The sequence below is a fragment of the Anabrus simplex genome, chromosome 1 (assembly GCF_040414725.1).
Source record: "Anabrus simplex isolate iqAnaSimp1 chromosome 1, ASM4041472v1, whole genome shotgun sequence".
In the NCBI taxonomy this organism is placed as follows: Eukaryota; Metazoa; Arthropoda; class Insecta; order Orthoptera; family Tettigoniidae; genus Anabrus; species Anabrus simplex.
In genome coordinates this window covers 1,037,439,324-1,037,458,505 of record NC_090265.1, presented here as the reverse complement: position 1 = coordinate 1,037,458,505, position 19,182 = coordinate 1,037,439,324, and the positions used below count along the sequence as shown (strand labels likewise).

At 36.9% G+C, this 19,182-nt stretch overlaps 1 protein-coding gene across 1 annotated transcript in view; it reads left to right on the top strand.

Moving 5' to 3' along the window:
• Idi (Isopentenyl-diphosphate delta isomerase) overlaps positions 1-11,533 on the top strand; it is a 57,430-nt gene extending 45,897 nt beyond the window's left edge. The window contains exon 2 of the mRNA XM_067149455.2: positions 9,665-11,533. Coding sequence (XP_067005556.2) covers positions 9,668-10,393 — 726 coding nt within the window. The 5' untranslated portion in view covers positions 9,665-9,667 and the 3' untranslated portion in view covers positions 10,394-11,533. The remainder of the gene's footprint in view (positions 1-9,664) is intronic.
• The last annotated feature ends 7,649 nt before the right edge of the window (positions 11,534-19,182 follow it).

Here is a 19,182-nt window from a genome sequence, read left to right as displayed (position 1 = left end):
TGATGAAAAAAATATACGACACTTTCGTATTGTTTTACAACTCTGTTGTAAGACCAAATTTAATCGGCGCGCCAAACATTGTACAAATACTGCAAGAGGAGCTTTCTCTTTCATCTTTCTCTGGAGTCCATTTAAATGGCCAGACATCACGCTAGCACCACCGTAACACTGTCCTACTAATTTGTGCTCGTAATTGAATGGTCCCAAAATTTTGTCCAATAAAGCAAACAAAGCATCTGTGAGGATCTGTCAGCACTTACATCATGGAAACCTAAGAAACGTTCCACTATAGCCCCGTCAGCATTAACAAACCTCACAATTACAGAACACTGAGACACCTGTGTGATATATGTCGTATCGTCCACCTGAACAGAAAAAAAAAAAAAAAAAAAAAATCAGCACTCGTCAATTCTGTTTTTACGAAATCATCGATGTATTCTGAAATGCACTCGATTAACTCATTTTGAATACTCTTTGATTCGCCACTAAACACACTTTTTATCTTAGAATACTGGTTTTGCATTTCTGCAGGGCTCCTTAAAATTACCAAGATTTATTGAATTTAATGTTTCGTCACGACCACGAAAAGCTAGTTTTTGCTTACTTAAATAGAGCACTGCATCAATTACCAACTGAAGGAAAAGCCTATTTAAACGCACATTTTCATTGAAGTGTACAATATACAGTCTAGCATTTTCCTTCAGGGCATCAGAGATCGTATTTTGGTTTCTTTCCAAAGTCCTCAAATCTAGCTGGCATTTTATATGTTCTGCAGAGTCTGAGTGCTTATGTAAAGAACGTGTTATGTTCAAAAGGGCTGAAAAATCCTTCTTTATTCCAAACGTTATTTTTATTGCTAAAAGGCAAGCAGGGCCAACAAAACAACTTCTGTAGAGCTGGAGAGGAGCACAACCATGGAAATTGCTTAAACCACGATCGTTTGAAACTAAGATTGTAAGATTTACCGGAATGTTTCACTTCTTTTGTAGCACAAATTCGCAGTGATTCAGTAGGGCGACCAAAACGTAGAACTTCATTCTGATCTTCGTTTCTCCAACGTGAAAATGGTGTTTCTAATAAAATACACACTATGTCATAAACAGGATACATGTTTAAATAAAACAGCACAACACTACGAATGAACCGCGATGCGTAAATACTCGTACTTCACACAGGATGACGCAGGGAAGACAAAACATCTCGATCTTCCCGCAACTTCACGTGTACATTTTGCACTGAGTTAAGTACGCGGGTCACGTCACGGTTGTCATGGCAACGGCCAAGGCCAAGCGGCCCTTCGGAGGTTTAGCCAGCTGCTGAATCTCTCGTCTTCATTCAAGCTCACGCGCCGTACTGTGGGTGGCCAACAGCCGGCGCTTTCGTGAGTTCCCCTGGTTCTCATCAAGTAGTGCGATCTCTTGGTGCTCCAAACGCCGTACAAAAAACATTTTATTTCCGTAAAACCAGCAAATGTCATAAGAAAAGTAAATTTTTAAAAAATCATTCTGGAAAAAATAAATGGTGAAGTGGCACTTCACCTACTTCACCTGAAAAGCCGCCCCTGGACTGCTTTCAATCTCTCGTCGTCATTGCCGCGAAACCGGTTCCACTGCATAATGAAAACTGAATACTGATTAAAATTAACTGTTATTCAACAATCCCAGTGTCACACAGAAATACAGAAACAGTACATGCTTGTAGTTCCTTATAATGTGTATTGTTTGACATTAAATTGCAAAGGGAATCTAATAAGTTATACCAAATACAGTTGAGATAAGTGAGACACTGCGTCGTTGCGAGCTGCGGAGCTGAGCTCATCATTTGATTCATGCGCCAAAACACTGCGCGTGACCATAGCTCGTCATATGACGCGAATGGGTTAAGGCACCACGTGGTCTTTAGGGCTGCTGATCGCTGAATGATGATCTGATGAATCAGAGAATTCTTGAAGTGATCCTCGCACCAAGCTGGGGCTTACCAAGCTATAAGTATAATGATTGATGTGTATTGGGTGAAATGTAACTTGAATGAAATTAAAAATTAACCATTAATTTTTGAATTGTTCTTTATTTTATCAACATTTTCTACACAGTTGTCTGCACATTTTACATCATTTTGAGTGTGTATGTAGAAAAATATTTCTTCCTGGGTCGGCATGTGTGTGTCCTATTTTTATGGTTATATGAAAGGATGCAATCAGTCCGACTCATTGACTAAATGGTCAGCGTTGAGGCCTTCAGTTCAGAGAGTCCCGGGTTCGATTCCCGGCCGGGTCGAGGATTTTAATCGTGTCTGATTAATTCTTCTGACCCGGGGACTAGGTGTTTGTGTTGGGACAAATGTAAAATATGAATATTCAGACAACACACCACACTACCGACCACTACAGAAACACGCAATAGTAATTACATCCCTCCATATAAGATTGGCGTCAGAAAGGGCATCCGGCCGTAAAACAGGGCCACAACCACATGTGCGACACACAGATGTGGGAAAAGCGGTGAAGAAAAAGAAGAGATGAAGGTATGCAATCACTGTTGCGTGTTTCTGTGGGAGTTAGGCACTGTGATGTATAGTTTCCAAGCCAAAGAAATTAACAATACACAGTTAATATCCCCGACCCAGCCGGGAATCGAACCGGGACCCTCTGAGCCGAAAGCAACTATGCTGACCATTCAGCTGAGGAGCAAGACATATGTAGAAAAATAATATACTACATAATGACCAACCTTGTACCCAAGTACAGTATATTCTGGGTACTTTGACATTCTGTTGAATTCCCCACTTATAATTTCAGAACCGAGCTCGATAGCTGCAGTCGCTTAAGTGCAGCCAGTATCCGGTATTTGGGAGATAGTGGGTTCGAGCTCCACTGTCGGCAGCCCTGAAGATGGTTTTCCGTGGTTTCCCATTTTCATACCAGGCAAATGCTGCGGCTGTACCTTAATTAAGGCCACGGCCGCTTCCTTTCCAGTCCTAGCCCTTTCCTGTCCCATCGTCGCCATAAGACCTATCTGTGTCGATGCGACATAAAGCCAATAGCAAATTGAAAAAAAAATCAGATGCATAATGTAATTAAAAAACACAAGTATTTTTCCTATTGGGCCAATTTTCTAAAGAATAGAGAAATAAATTAGAACATACATTTCGAAAGGACACGCAGCCATTAGAGAGCATCAGAGGGAAAAAGATGACGAATCATCAGAGATGTGAAAAAGTGTAGTCCAAGGACAGATGTATAGTGTGAAGGGTGCAACCCAGCACAAACATCATCTTGAGAAACAGGCAGATTCTGTGGGCTGATTATGTGGCAAGAATGCCTGAATAGGCATTGCTCAGAACTGTGATGGAAGAGATATCGCAAAAAACATGTCCCCCGTGAAGACCATAGCTGTCATGTCAAGATGAGCTGGAAAATGACCTAAACCAGTTGAATGCCGAAGGAAATTGGAACAAGAAACACTAGGTCAGTAGACATGGAACTGAACATGTGGCTGCGTGGTTTGGGTCATGTAGCTATCAGTTTACACTCGGGAGATGATGGGTTTGAACCCCACTGTCGGCAGCTCTTAAGATGTTTTTCCATGTTTTCCCATCTTCACACCAGGCAAATGCTGGGCCATGGTTTATTCCTTCCCACTCCTAGCCCTTTCCTGTCCTTTCATTGCCATAATGTCTAATCTGTGTCGGTGCAACGTAAAGAAAATTTTACAAAAAGTATAGAGATGGAAGCAGCGTGTTAAGGCACTGCATGGTCTTTAGGGCTGCTGGATCACTGAATGATGATGAGCTGATGAAACGGAGAATTCTGAAATTGAACAGCTCATCAGTAGATTTTTCCAAGGGTGCTACTATCATTGCTAAACTGTACTAGGTAACACTATATTCACTGGAGGTACCACTCATATCAGAGAAGTTGGTTTTACTTTTAAGTGGTAATTTCTCCTCTATAATAATGCATAGTTCAAAAGGAAGGGGCATTATGCAACCTGTCTTTGTAAGAGATCTTGCTTCACCCTACCCATGGTGCAGACCTTTCACTGTCTGACTACTACATGTGTGATTCTCAAGGAAAGGCACATCAATTTGCACTCAAGAGACAGTAAAATTATGGCTTCATAGGTAGCCTGCTGTCTTGACTCCAGTACATTGTAAAAATGTCTAAAATGAAACCACAAAATACAAATTTCCTGTTTCCGTATTGAAAGCGAAACTAATATTCTTTAAATCACTATAACAATGATTTATTGTTGAACAATATCCTCCTTAACCTTATGGTTAATGTGAATTTTTAAAAACTTAAATTTCACATTCATCACAACTGTACATGTTTCGAACCTAATTGGGTCATCTTTAGTAGATTGCTAAAATTGACATTACATATTGCAGTTAAAAACATTTAAAACTGAAGTGACCACAAACCTACTGTGCTGGCGTAGCAAGGGGAGAGGTGATACTCCCACGTGGCGTGTCCCAGGCAGGGGCGAAGCGTCAGGGGAGTCAAGGTAGACAGGGTAGACAGCGTGTACCCTTAACATTTTGTGAATGAAATACTGTCTAGTTAATTCAATTATTTTTAGAACATTAATTATTTCCACATTCATGACATTATAGTATTCCCCGCTTTAGTTATTTTCGTCTCACTTCGGCAATGTTAGGGCTCGCATCAGTTACACGAAGCACATAGGCGAAAGTAGACGCTGTCCATTCTGTGTATGATCCCTTTGATTTTCAAAGCTTTCAGATAGAGCAACACTAACGCTATCTGTAGGTGCTGACTGTGAAACTATGACTTTCCTATAGCGAAATTTCTCCGCCCAGTAGACAGACTTGCCAGCGTCTCTTCTTGCTCCCATTGGCTAGTATTTGGATCTCGCGTATAAAGGTTCTCCTTATTGGCTACCATCTCAGACATGCTTTTAATGTAGTTAATTTGAATTTATTTTATTATAAGACACGTCTAAAAATAAAATTTAAAAAAATAAAAGAAGTACGAAATATAGCAAACTTACACTTAATAAATGAATGACAACATGAAAACTCTTCACGTTCATGCTTTTCCTTGCCCGCCAATATTAGTTAAGGTATTATTATAACCCCCACAACTATTGGCTTACAGAACTCCAGAGTGTGCATATGGAAACAACAAAATTCCTTAACTAGATGTCGTATATTCCGTTAACATCAGTTTCTAGAGAACGCGCTATGAGTGCCTTGAAACGAATTAAAACCTATTTAAGGAATTCAGTGACCAACCAGAGACTGTCTAACTTGGAAACTCTAGCTATGTAGAAGTAACTGCTGTGGCATCTTAGCAATTTGCCCGACTTCAAGACGAGGGTAATAGATATGTATTTGCTGAAATGAAGGACAGGCGGATTGAACTCATTTACAAGAATATTGTGTATAAGGTCACTTGTACGAAAATCTATTAATTTCTTATTTCTCTTATTAAATCTACATAGCAGGTTTTTCATTCTAAAAGTATGTTGTTATTTGACAACTCTCGTTGCCCATTTAGTCTATATTTAAAGATAAAACGAGTGCATGTAGGGTTATAGGTTGTTATAGGATTTGTCTTAGTTTCAGTCATTAATATAGTATTGAATACAGATCTGTACGCGTCGAAAACAGAATTCCATATATAATATGATTAAAATAGTTTAAATTTAAAAATCTCTAATAAAAAAATCTCTGACTCCCCGCTTACTTAGTTCACGCTTCGCCTCTGGTCCCAGGTGGCAGATAGTGGAGTCCTAACCGGCTTGTCGGCGGACTTGAGCGATATAAAATAGCTCTCGTGGACCAAACACACAATCCCCTGTGGGTGGGGGATGCAGACGAAGAATACATCCACGTTATCCCCTGCCTGCCGTAATAGGCAGCTAAAAGGGGGCGACCAAGGGATGATCGAATTAGAACCTTGAGACTACTTGTAATTAGTACCATCACGCAGGGAACACCATGAGTCATTTTTACTTGCGTGTAGTACCACTATGTTAGGTACATGATAGGTTTGTGATTAGTAGCGACAGTGTGTGAATCCGGGTGGGTTTTACAGTACCTATGATTAGTACCACTATATGAGCGACACCATGGGTCTGCCTTGCGTGTGATTAGTACCCACTATGTGAGGAACACCACAGGATGGTGTGAGTCCCTGTGATTGGTACACCTATATGAGGAACACCATAAGTTTACATTACCTGTATATGGCGCTGCAGTGTGAGAAACACCATAGGTCTGTGTTATGTGTGTATTACATTACCTGTGAGGAGCACCATAATGTGTGGAACTCTGCAAGTCTACGCTACTTTTGATTAGTACCGCAATATGACAAACACCATGGTTTTACTTTCCTAGTGATAAGTACCATTATGAGGGGCCGATGACCTGGATTTTGGACCTCTTTAGACTACAAGCATCATCAATTCAGTATTGTGCTTTAGAAGCAGTCCCTTGGTCAGTAATACTATTGTTTAATGCTAGTTTCTGGGAATGTGGGACATTGTGGGTCGGATCCACCGATTGTTTTACATTCATATCCATCCATTCATTCTTCGTCATCATGTTTGGAATTCTGGTCAGTGGATGATTTTGGACTTTCAAATTGTCATTGCATTTCATCTCATTAGGGGCCGATGACCTAGATGTTAGGCCCCTTTAAACAACAAGCAGCATCATCATCATCAAACTAATGTGAGGATGATATGAATTTTAAAATGTTCTCCATTAAGAAAAAGTTTGTTCTTATAAGGTTGTGATTTAAAATCTTTGTTGTGATGTCCTCTTGATATAATCATTAGTTGAAAGTCTACTAATTGGACTAGGCAGTATCTAATTAATGCTTGATATTATTGATTTAGTTTGCTGCCAATAAGGATTATCATAATTGCATATAAAATCGGTTGTCAATCCTGCAGAGCATCGTATGTTGGTCAAGCTCGGAGAAACTATGCAATAAGATACCAAAAACACTTAAATGCTAATAGATATAACAATATACAGCAGAAACCCGGCTTAACCGAAATACTCTTGCAAAATGTATTTTAATATTTTGTTTCTACCCTCTCGTTCTTAGCCGTTAATATTAGTAACTCTCCTGCTATATGTGCTGAGAGCTACTAGGCAAATCCTATTTTTATATTATGACTTATGGCAGAATGCACGTGTAGCATAAAACAAAACAGTTTCTTACCCTCTAGTTCATTCCATGATGCATTTTTTCTTGAACAAGCCAGAATTATTAATACTGTATTATTATTATTATTATTATTATTATTATTATTATTATTATTATTATTATTATTATTATTATTATTATTATTATTATTATTATTATTATTATTCGTCATGAAGATTATGCAGACGACTCTGACCTTAACAATAGCAGTTCTGAGAATTGATGAATTTAATGCATTGAGGCAAGATTGATTTTGAATTTTTATTAAAATACGGTACCACACATTTTAATTACAGTACTGTAATAAAATGACTGTATGCAGTATTCAGTTTAGCAGTGACAAAAAATGGTTTCATTATTTCAGATTGCTTTGCGCTTTGTTGAACAAAGCAATGAATCTACACCAGCTGATGTTTGGTTGATTAAACGGTGGCGCGACATAGCTGCACGAGAGCGCTGGACCAAGAACATCCAGAAGAAAATCACTAATTTTGTTCAATGAGTGATATGTAAATATTTTAATGTTAGTATACAGTATGCACCTTTGCTTAACCGAGTGTATGCATTTTTATTTCAACATTTAACTTCCGAAAATTTTTACAACGTGTCATCTGAAAAAACGCGTCAACCGAAGTGGCTCCACCCCCTTTATTTCAGATAAACGGGGTTCTGCTGTATATATAAGAAATACAGCCAGAATTCTACAGTTTGCCTGCTATAGTGGAGAAGTCCTGGACCAGAGAGACCCAGAAGCAAAGAAATGTGATAGCAAATGTAATGTGCTCGGCTTTCACTACAAGTTGTGTATTAACAAGAGATTCCACAAATCAGACATAGATTGTGCGTGTGTAATATGCGGTAAAAGTTGTGACACATACCGCATACTAAAGTGCTCGAAAAGAACAAAGTCGATCACAGACTACAGTAAGGACTAAGATTCTGTACAATGCTCAACTGAGCGCACCTTCTTCTTATTAATATAGCCATTTCTCGGCCATAAGTATGCATATGAAGGAATCCAACCATGATTACATGTCAATCGATCGAGACTTTGGCACAAAAAGGCCCCTTACTCAGTATCTTAGAAAACATATATATTCACATAGATCAATATTTTAACCCTGAATACAATTTAAATGAAATTAATGAAGAATTGAATTCTGTATTTGAAACTTTTATTCCGCTACTTTGTCGATTCACATCTAATGAGGGAAGGTCCCGCCCCCAGCTAGTGATAACTTCGCATGCTCTGCCTACAGTTCCTTTACCAATCACATTAAGTTCGGTCCCTCCCTCCCTTCCTGCCGTTCTTCCTCAAGATCTTGAGGTTAGTGTGGATAAAACCACGTATGTAAACACATCATTGAACTGGGCAAAGAAGGTTTGTCAAAATATTGTTACTCACAAACACAAGATACTACATTTTCATGTTTCTTTGGCATTCAGTTTACTTTAACTTTCCAGTTATAGGCAGTCATACCACCAAGACTTGTGCAATTATGATAATCCTTACTGGCAGCAAACCAAATTACATAATATCAAGCACTAATCAGATACCGCCTAGTCCAATCAGTAGACTTGCAACTAATGATAACATCAAGAGGACATAACGACAAGTGGACAACAGTGCACATGGCAGATTTTAAACCACGACCTTATAAGAACTTTTTCTTAATGAGAACTTTTTAACATTCACAATATCATCCTCACTTCAGTTTTAAATGTTTTTAACTACAATATGTAATGTCAATTTTAGCAAACTTCTGAAGATGATCCAATTAGGATTGAAACATAAAATGAAAGTTATCGTGCTACTAAAAGACACCTGTATACTTGGTATGAAAATCAGCAGTAGGGATGCTATAGGGATATAGTTCAAAAAATAAGTATTGAAAAGAAACAAGGAAGTGTTGAATTAAGCAAAATAAAATAAGTATTATAAAACAAGTTTATTATGCAATTTATAAGCTTATGTAATTGAATGATTTTTTTTCATTCTACAGCATACTGGGGTTAATAAATAAAAATGAGCATTGAACCAAATTACAATGATTTTTTGAAATAGTTGGATGGACATGTATGTACAGGAAGAGATTTATGAGCAAACATTCACAAAATGTTAAAAAGAAATTTTGTGCATTTAAGTGTTCACATAAGTCAAATGTGAAGTAGTTATTTACTTTGGATCAATAATGAAAAGCTGATCATGGAGTGATGCAAATATTTTTGGATACTTTGCTAATTTATTGTTATATGTATGTTGTAAGTTATGTTAATATTGTACTTAGGCTTTGTCACAAAGTTTCCTATGGCTGATGATGGCATACAAATAATGCCGAAACCAGTCCCAATGTTTGAAAGGTAATAAATATGTGATGTGTTAATGACGTCACATTGTTTTTGTATTGAAAAGGTGGACATAATTATCCTCAATTTATAGTGTAAATCTAATGATTGGTCGTATTGTTATTTTTATTTCAGATTATGAAGCTTTTTCAGTGCATGCAAGGTTGGGGAAAAGTGATTTGTCGACCTTACTCTGCAGCATCAATGAAACTGAGCCCTTTACAAGAAGCTGCACTTGAAGAACAATGTATTTTGGTAGATGACGATGACAAAGTAGTTGGTCATGCTAGTAAACATGACTGCCATCGAATAGGAAAGGATGGTAGTGTGCTTCTACATCGAGCATTCAGTGTCTTTGTTTTTAACTCAAAAAATGAATTACTGTTACAGAAACGTTCACCTCATAAAATCACATTTCCTAACTGTTTTACCAATTCCTGCTGTAGCCACCCTCTTCATGACATTCCTGGTGAGAGAGAAGAAAAGGGTTCTCTTGGTATTTTACGTGCTGCCCAACGTAGATTGCACCATGAACTTGGAATCCCTCCTGAGCAAGCTGCATTAAAGGATCTGCAATATCTGACTCGAATTCAATACAAGGCCAATGATGTAGGTGTTTGGGGTGAAAATGAGATAGATTATATCATACTACTCCACAAAGACGTCTCATTGAATCCTAATTATGAAGAGGTTAATGAAGTGCGCTATCTTGCTCGAGAACAGTTGGATAACTTTATAAAATCTGATGTCGTTTTAACTCCTTGGTTTCGATTGATAACTGGTTACAAATTACGTGACTGGTGGGACAATCTTCATAGAATCCATAACTTCAGAGATCATGAGACTATTCATAAACTTAATTAAATAACACTTTGAATTTGCAAGTTGCTTTTAATTCAGATTTATTGAAAAAATGGATTTTCATCATATATTTACTGGTGCTGGGCGCATGAAGACTCTGGAACAAGTGTAAATGTATGAAAAATAAGCAAACTGAATGAAAATTGGAGGCCGGATTTTATATGCTTAAGAAACCTGATTTTAGATTTCTCAACCATCAATTTAAGTTTTATTTCTAGCATTTCATTCACAGAAGTAACTTAATTCAAGCCCACTCTGGCTTATAATGTTGGATCTTAATATTCCTGCCCCACCCACATATTCACTCCAATCATAAACTCATAATTATCTCTTTGTTCCACTCACCACCAACATTTTAATTATTATTGTTATTTGTGTGTCTTAAAACAGCACCTAGCCATAAACCTGGGCTTAATCCATGACTATTGCCAACTCCAAGAAATTAGGAAAGGGCCTGGAAGAAATAAATAAATAAATTTCTCTCTCCTGATAGATCCTAATGTTCTTACATATTACTCATGATGAACAGTGCTTTCATCTTTGATGTATTGATTTTCATTCCATTCTCCACATTTCTGTTTGTGATGATTATTATTTTTAGGGTCAAGATGAGATTATCAGCAAAAGTTCCCAAGTATTAGGTGCAAGTTTTCAACTGAGGGCCAGGTCATTTGCATAAGATAATCTGCTTAAATTATTTTTATATAATTGTATAATGTCCTGTTAAGGCTTTTCATTTATGCCTTAGAAATGGAAGATTATAATACACATTACTCCTGCACCTACTTTGAATCAAAGTTTTCATTTGGATTTGCATTTTCACTACTTCTTGATATTACAAGGTCTTTACTCTACAAGATATATATATCTTGAATTCTATCCTGTCAAGTCTCTTTATATGCTTCTTCAGACTATTTGTTTAGCTACTTCCACATTAAGATTTGAATTAATCCATTATCATTTACCTTCTTCCTTCACTTATCTTTAGGATATGCACTTGCATGCCAAGTTAATGTTTCGGGTGCATTATTTGTCATTAGAAGAAAGTGTGGTTATTTGTAAAAGTTATTTAAATACAAATTTGTACATGTCCTTAGAGAGTGCTTGTTAAAGTTGTTAACTCTATTGTAGTAATGAGTTTAGTTTAACCCCCCCTTTCCCTTCTTTCTCTCTCTCTCTCTCTCTCTCTCTCTCACTCAACTTCTTACAGTTGTAAGGGATGCATTAAGTGCCAGTAGATCTATTTTGACAATGGTCTCTCACATTGTTTACCCTTAAGTGCTGCCCCCTCCAACCTCCAACCTTGAGCACAGAAGGAGAGTACCTTACCAATTATGCTATTAAGGGGGTCTTGCTTACTCTCTACCTCCTTCAAGAATGGTGGTGGTGATTATTGTTGATATATCTTCATTTCAGACCATATTTAATGTTTAACATTTCCAGACTAAAAAAAATATGATAACATCAAACTTCTTCACACATCTTTATCATCACTCTACACTACACTCTACCCAGTACAAAAGGAACAAAAGAAAAAATGGCACCCTATTTCTCCAAATAATGATACTCATGAAAAACACTTAAGACTAGTTGCTAGCATGAAAAATTTGTCATAGGTTGCTTAAGACTGTAACACACAAGATATATATATGCATTTTTTAATGAGAAAATAAACGTTTGCCAACAACTCCCCATTTTTCTCATGAAAGATAAACTACACTTCAATCAGTTACCCCTTTATTGTAATCCATTTAGACTATAAAAACTCATTTAAGTATGTTGCTCGATAAATTCTTAGCAAACAAATCTGCAGATTTTCTTTCTGATGTGGCATACACAAACTCAGCGAGTCCTTTCTGTACTAGTTCTCTACATAGATAATACATAATGTCAGTATGTTTTGATCTTTTACTCACATTATCACTTTTGCTTAACTGAATTGCTGCTGCATTGTGAGCAAAAGTTTTACAGGAAATATCCATAAACCTTTCCAGCCCTAGCTCTGTTAGCAAAACTTTAAATCTCTAGTGCGATATAGATGCCTCATAATATTGTTCACCTCCTTCAAATCTCTAATCTTAGGTTTTTTACAATTTTGTCTAACTTCACTTACTGCTAACGCAATGTCAGGTCTAGGCATCATCATTTTCATTTCCCCTTGTCCAGCTCCTGCCAGGTTGGGGTGTTGATGGTGCTTTCCATCGTGCCTAGTATTACTTGACAAATAGCAAGCTTCCTACTGCACTACGATAGATGGTTCAGTCAAATTCCTGCTTGTCATCTTCAGCAGCTGTATACCTGCTGGATAAAATAGTCTCATTGGGTTTACAGTTACTCATGGAAAAATCAGCAAGTAATTTGTCTATATACAACCTTTGACTCAAGGTCTGTTCCATCTTGATTGACAGTAGAATTGTGGATTTCCTTAGATCTTTAATTTCTAACTCAACATTATTTTCACCATCTTGACTGCCTCTTTGTTACCTATCACAATTACATTGTCAAGATAGAAACCAATGGTACATCTCTCCTTTACAAACACACATAGTTATTTGACACATCTTTTAAAATCCAGGTTTCTTATTATAGCATCAACACACACATTCCAGTCTACTGGAATTTGGTAGTTCATAGATAATTCTTCACTGTACATACATAGCTTTGGACATCCTTTTCTATGAACAATTCTGATTGTTCCATGTGTACAGTACAACATTCACTATTTAAGTAAGCACTAGTTTCATCTAGATGTTCTATAGTCCAATCTTTTTTTGTACAGCAGTGCCTGTCAACAGTCTCATTGTTTTCCTCAGTATAATAGGACTGAATGTCTCATCGTAACTAAGATTCGTCTGTCTCTTGAAACCTTGGACAACCTATCTGGCCATATATTTCTGAATGTTGCTCTCACTGTCATATTTCAATGAGAACACCCACTTGAAACTAATTACCTTGGTATTATCTGGTCATTTTACAGTTTCTCAAGCATCTTTCTTTCTCATCCCATTGATTTCTACTTTCATGGCTTCTATTCAGTTATCAGACTCTGAACTTGACACAACCTCCTCAACCATTCTAGGTTCCAATATACTCCCATGTCTAACTTCCATCACCACATTACAACCTGTACAAGTCTTTCTTTTTCTATATCTTTGTCTCAGATTTTGTACTGACCCCTGTATAGCTACAGATTCAACCTCTAGTTGTTCCTCTCCAATTGTTGACTTAACAGCCAGTGTCTCCTCTCCGACCTTCCCTCGATGTAATTCAGTCCCCATTTCTATCTGTGGATCTTCAATATCCAATATCAAAGTATGTCTCATCACCTTTTAACTTGAGTACATTTACCTTCTCCACAATACTGATTCCAGGACCTTTATCCTTAAATTAATTTTTCAAAATATAATTAAAATTCATCCTATTTTAATCGCTGGGCATGTTGCACAACACGTTCCTATCCAGCTAATACCAGACATACATTACAGATATCAGGGGAAGATAAGCAAACCGCACAACAATTCTGATCTGTCGGTTGCCTACTCAACAGCACATGATTTTGATTTGTTTCTTAAAACAAATTTATATTTTATTCAGTTATGGAGTACATCGGTATGTAAGATTTATTTATTGTAAATCGAACCCATTTTAAAGCCAATTTCCAAGTTGCCTCGGAGAGAGGCATTAATGTCAAAATAATGGAAGCAATCCAGATGTTCAGTGGTGCATGAAGATCATTGAAAAAGATCATTGCAAACTGCTTTAGAAAAGCTGGAATGGTTTATGCAAAAGACAGCATCACAGAAAGTGAAGTGTTGGATGATGCAGAAACAGAGGAAATCTGGAAGTGTTTGTGTGGAAAGTTGGTCGTGCCAACAAGTGAGAATCTTGTGACTATGTCAGTGTGGGCTGTGATGTGGTAGTGCAAAAAGAAATCACTGATGATGACATTTTGGCAGAATTTATGAGTGATAGAAATCCATATAATGATGAGGTGGAGGAGAAAGATGTGCCTCAAAGTGTTCGACAGAGTTCAACTCTTGTGCAGGCACGAAACATGGCTTCGAGATTTTCTTCCATCATGAAATGATGTGTTAGAGTCTGTCTTAAATTCATGTGCAGTGGTTGGTGACTATCTTCAATGTTCTTTTGTGTCTGGGAGTGTTCAGAAGAAAATCACATACTTTTTCAGAAAATGAAGTCTAGAACATAGTGTACCGGAACAATGTAAAATTTGATATCGTGAAAATTTACAGAAACCCTCTTGCAATGACTGTATATCATTACTTCTTGTATGTATATCTTAATTTTTCTGATAAATATTAAACTTTTTTTATCTGTAAATTCATGCAGAAGTAATGTATATCCTGCAACAGGTATAACAACAGTTGAGTTCATAAGAATTGACTCATTTCACTATAACATTTTTTAAAATTTATTTTTTACAGGTGCAGAGGTGCCATCTATTACAGATTGTCCGTAATTATTATGGATTTCACTGCACGATTACAGGATTACGGTCAAAGGGGAAATTATTGCGGAAAAGCTGACATTATCACGAAAAAATAATTTTCTACGGAAAAAAAGAAAAGAAGGAAAAATGTTCAATCCTTTAGAGCCTTTCTCCTAAATCTCGCCCGTTTCAATGCTTGTGAGTTGGCAACGGTACTTATTCGATCGTGAGTTCCTTTTGCTATCCATAAGCATTGTAAAATTAATTGTGAATGAGGGAGCTCAGGCGCTGCTCTTATCCACTACAAATCCTTCAGTAATGTTGTATTTACTGTGTTAAGTGTACCTGACAGTTGACAGAAAGATTGAGAAACAAGTGAGGCCTACATTAAGTACATCTGCACTGAAATCGCATAGTGTTCAGAAGACGAAAATGTCATCTCAGTGGGAAGGATGCTCTCTCTCCTTCAAACTCTTGCATAAGTACATACTTTAAGAGTTCCATATTTTCTAGTGAATTATTGCAATTGATTTTTATAGCCCCCTGACCCAAGGTTTTTTATTTTAACTGCTGGATGTCATGCACCGTCTACAGATGCATGAACCATTAATATAACTTCACACAGCAATTCTTAATTACTGGGTGTATAATGAAAATCTTTCTCATGGTAGCCTCCATAATTTAAAATCATACTGGTTTTTATGAGTTTTATTCTTGGGAACTATTATGCTTATTCTGTCCCAACTTCTCTCTCCCCCTTTCTCTTTTACTTAACAAAATCAGCAAAACCTTAACTTTTACTTCCTCTACTATGATTCACTTTACATTCACATTTTCCTCGCAGTAAATTTCAAAATATGAAACAATATACATTTCCAGAATTACTTTCACAATCCTATATTGAACAAGTTTTCAAACTTCTCTTTCCATCTTCTAGTGCTTTCTTGGGAATTACTATTCATACTCCTTCCTGAGTTATCAAAACATTGTTTAGTTTTTGCTTTGTTTCTAATATTTTCCTCTCATCGTTCATATTATTTTTAAAAGTTTCATTTAATATTCTCTGGATTTTTTTTCCTCTTAATGCCTATATGACTAACCATTAAATTGGTGTAGTGATTTGTTTGCCTCTACTGTATAGGTGATGTACCCACCTCAGATTCAGCTTTATTATGTGACTATGGAATTGAGTTCTCTCATCTTCGAGACAAAATCAAGGAGCTGTCTGATACAGTTTGTTATGACATGGTTTTGGACCCCATCAGGGTAAGAATAGAGTTCTAACCACAAGACTCTACTGCTTCCACTTAGATGTTCTATGTTCCATACTTTCTCTTTCTTCTCTGATCTCTCTCCTGGTCAGTTCCAGTTCTCTTCGGATACAGACAGCCTAAAGAGTCATTTGTTTTCACGCCCTGAATGAACTTTCCCTTTTGTTTGCTGATATATTTATGCTTCGAAGGATAAACCATTGTTTTGCTGCTTAAAACCACCACCATAGTTTTGGAATCAGATATAGATGATAGTGGAACCAGTTGCTCTGACCACAGTACCTCCAGTCCTACTATAAACCAGGACCCAAGAGAGTTGCACGCCTTGGGGATCATTTTTTATTTTTCATTAATTACTTGGGATACTTTCTCTCTGGTGGCTAGATTTCTATAGTCATTAATAATTTTTATGTGCTATGCACTTAAACCTTTACCAGGCAAATTATTATGTACAAATTCTAAAATAATAATAAATTAATAATAACTGGGCTGAGTTGCTCAGAAGGTGCAGCACTGCTTTCTGAGCTCAAGTTGGTGTGTTCAGTCCTGGCTCACTCTAGTGGTTTGTGTTTGAAAATGTTCAAATACTCCAGCTTGGTGTTGGTAAAAATATTGGCATGGAAAAGGACCACTGCTGGGAAGAATTTTCAGCACCTCAGTGTCTCCAAAAGCTATAAGGTAGACAGTGTGATGTAACACTGATGATCCAGGATAAAGTGATGTGTGCAAAATCAGTGCAATTTTCAGGGCTAGGATTTCTTTGTAAATACATTTGTTTTTTATATGTTTACGAGAGGAGAATGGTTGCAGCGACAAGGCTTAGCCTTTAGTGTATGATGATGGTGATGAAGGTTTACGAATCAGGATTTTTGAGTAGTTGAAGAGACATTCAATTTTCTATATTTGTCCATATTTGTTGCATATTTTGGAACTTATCTTTACATAATTGAACATTTAAAAAGAAGTTTCAAACTTATTCTTGTCAGGTAATCGTGTAAAATTTATTTTACTAGCATCTGTATTTCAAAGCTGGATTCTTGAATTTCTATGGAATGTTGCAAGCAAGTTGTGTGGTAGGCACATTCTTTTGTTTATTGCTGGGCCTCTGCTTTGATCTTGTCAGTCACCCCCATGACAACAGAACTTATACCCGACCCACAAGACTGGAAACGGGAAATGAAGAAGAAGATACCTGACCACAGCAGGTCTGGTCCAAGCAATTAACAGATCATTATCACCATTTAGATTAACCTGTTCTATTCAGAATTTCTGGAACCATCGATAGTCATGAATGAGCTTTGAGTGCATCTTTGGTGTGGTTTATATATTTGTTCATAAATGCCACCAGATCAAAGTTCTCATTTGTAAAAACACAATTGTATGTAAGTGATTTTCTGAATGAAGGAATATCAACAAAAGGTAATTCTTTGTAATACCTGCCAGAAAATAGTGTCTAGTTCTCAACTATTTCTAGTGCAACATTTTTTAACAGAAAAGCACAAGGACAACAATAAGTTACAAAGCAAGGATATTTCTGTCCGTTAGGCAACTGAATGTGAAAAGTGAATTTAGTACGGACCTTTGTTGAGCCCTTATTGGCGCAAATATACTACTCTGTAAATTGAACAACCTGTGCTTCAAGAAGTACCTGGAAAAATACACGGTGCTGAGTATACCAGACCGGTCAACATTAAGGAAGAACTGTGCACCATTGATATATGAAGAAACGCTGGGAGAAATAAGGAAATCTATGCAAGACACTCTAATGTCGGTATCACTTGATGAGATGACAGACAGCGCACGGAGAAGGAGGTGAGCCTTGTAAACCTGTTCTATTAACATGCAAGGTCTTGGATACATGTAAATACAAGAGCAAAGCCAAATTGTTCAATACTCCCATGGCAACTCTATTCCCATATGCTATTAGATATGAAAGGTGTTAATGTTTCTGAGTGGTGTAGCCCGTATATGATCAAAGCTGGTAAAGCATTGAAAGTTATATATCCCAAACTGATTCATTTCACTTGCTCAACCCATGCTCTTCATTGGTGAGCAGAACTTATTTGAGCTAGCTATCTCAAATTGAATCTCTTATCTTCAATTAAGAAAGTGTTTTCAAAGGCTCCTAGCAAGATTCAGATTCTGAGAGATATGCCACAGCCATCCAAACCAGTCGGATGGGGAATGTGGTGAAATGCAATAGCATATTATGCAGTTAACATTGAAGCCATCAAGAATGTGTTAAGTGTTTTAGACTCTGATAGCGCTGCTTCAGTTGAATCCACAGTGTCTGTTGGTGCTAAAATAATGAAAAATGGCATAGCTTACATCCAAGCAAACTTCTTGTGCATCACAACAGCATGAAATTTACTCTGCACAAAAGTCTTGCCATTGTAAGGGAAGTCATTGAATGTCTCAACAACTGCAATGGAAAGGTTGGAGAAGTTAAACAACAGTTAAAGAAAAATCCAGGATAAAGTGATGTGTGCAAAATCAGTGCAATTTTAAGTGGTGAATCAAGTGCGGAACTAGATCTGGATTTATCTCCTGAAGATGTTGCAAGATTAGAATGGTTGCTATCTGTGAAGTTGAGTGGAGTTTCAGTGAGTATACAGGAATTTTAAGAGATAATAGATACAGTTTCACTTTTGAAAATTTAAAATGTTACCGTATTTTGTAACCCACCGCTTTGCAAATAGGTGATTTTCATTAAAAGATTAAGATATACTCCTAAACAGTTGTTATGTTCCTTTAAATTGGTGTGTAGTGTTTATGTAATCCATATTTTGAGAATTTTTAGCCCATATGTATGTCCGTATATAGCCATTTTTTATTACGTATAAATCTAAGCCCTGATAATAATAAGAATATTGTTCTGGATGTCCATTTAGAATTTTAGAATGAAGCGAGTTCGCACTAAATCACTTACTACATAAATTCTAATGAGTGCAAGTCCTGTATTTTTATGATAATGAGATTTAATGGTGGGTAAAATTATTGCAGAGTTTGCAGGTGCAGTCTCAACTCAGTGCATTTGTATGCTGTCTTGTTGTGATGTTAAGTTATATACC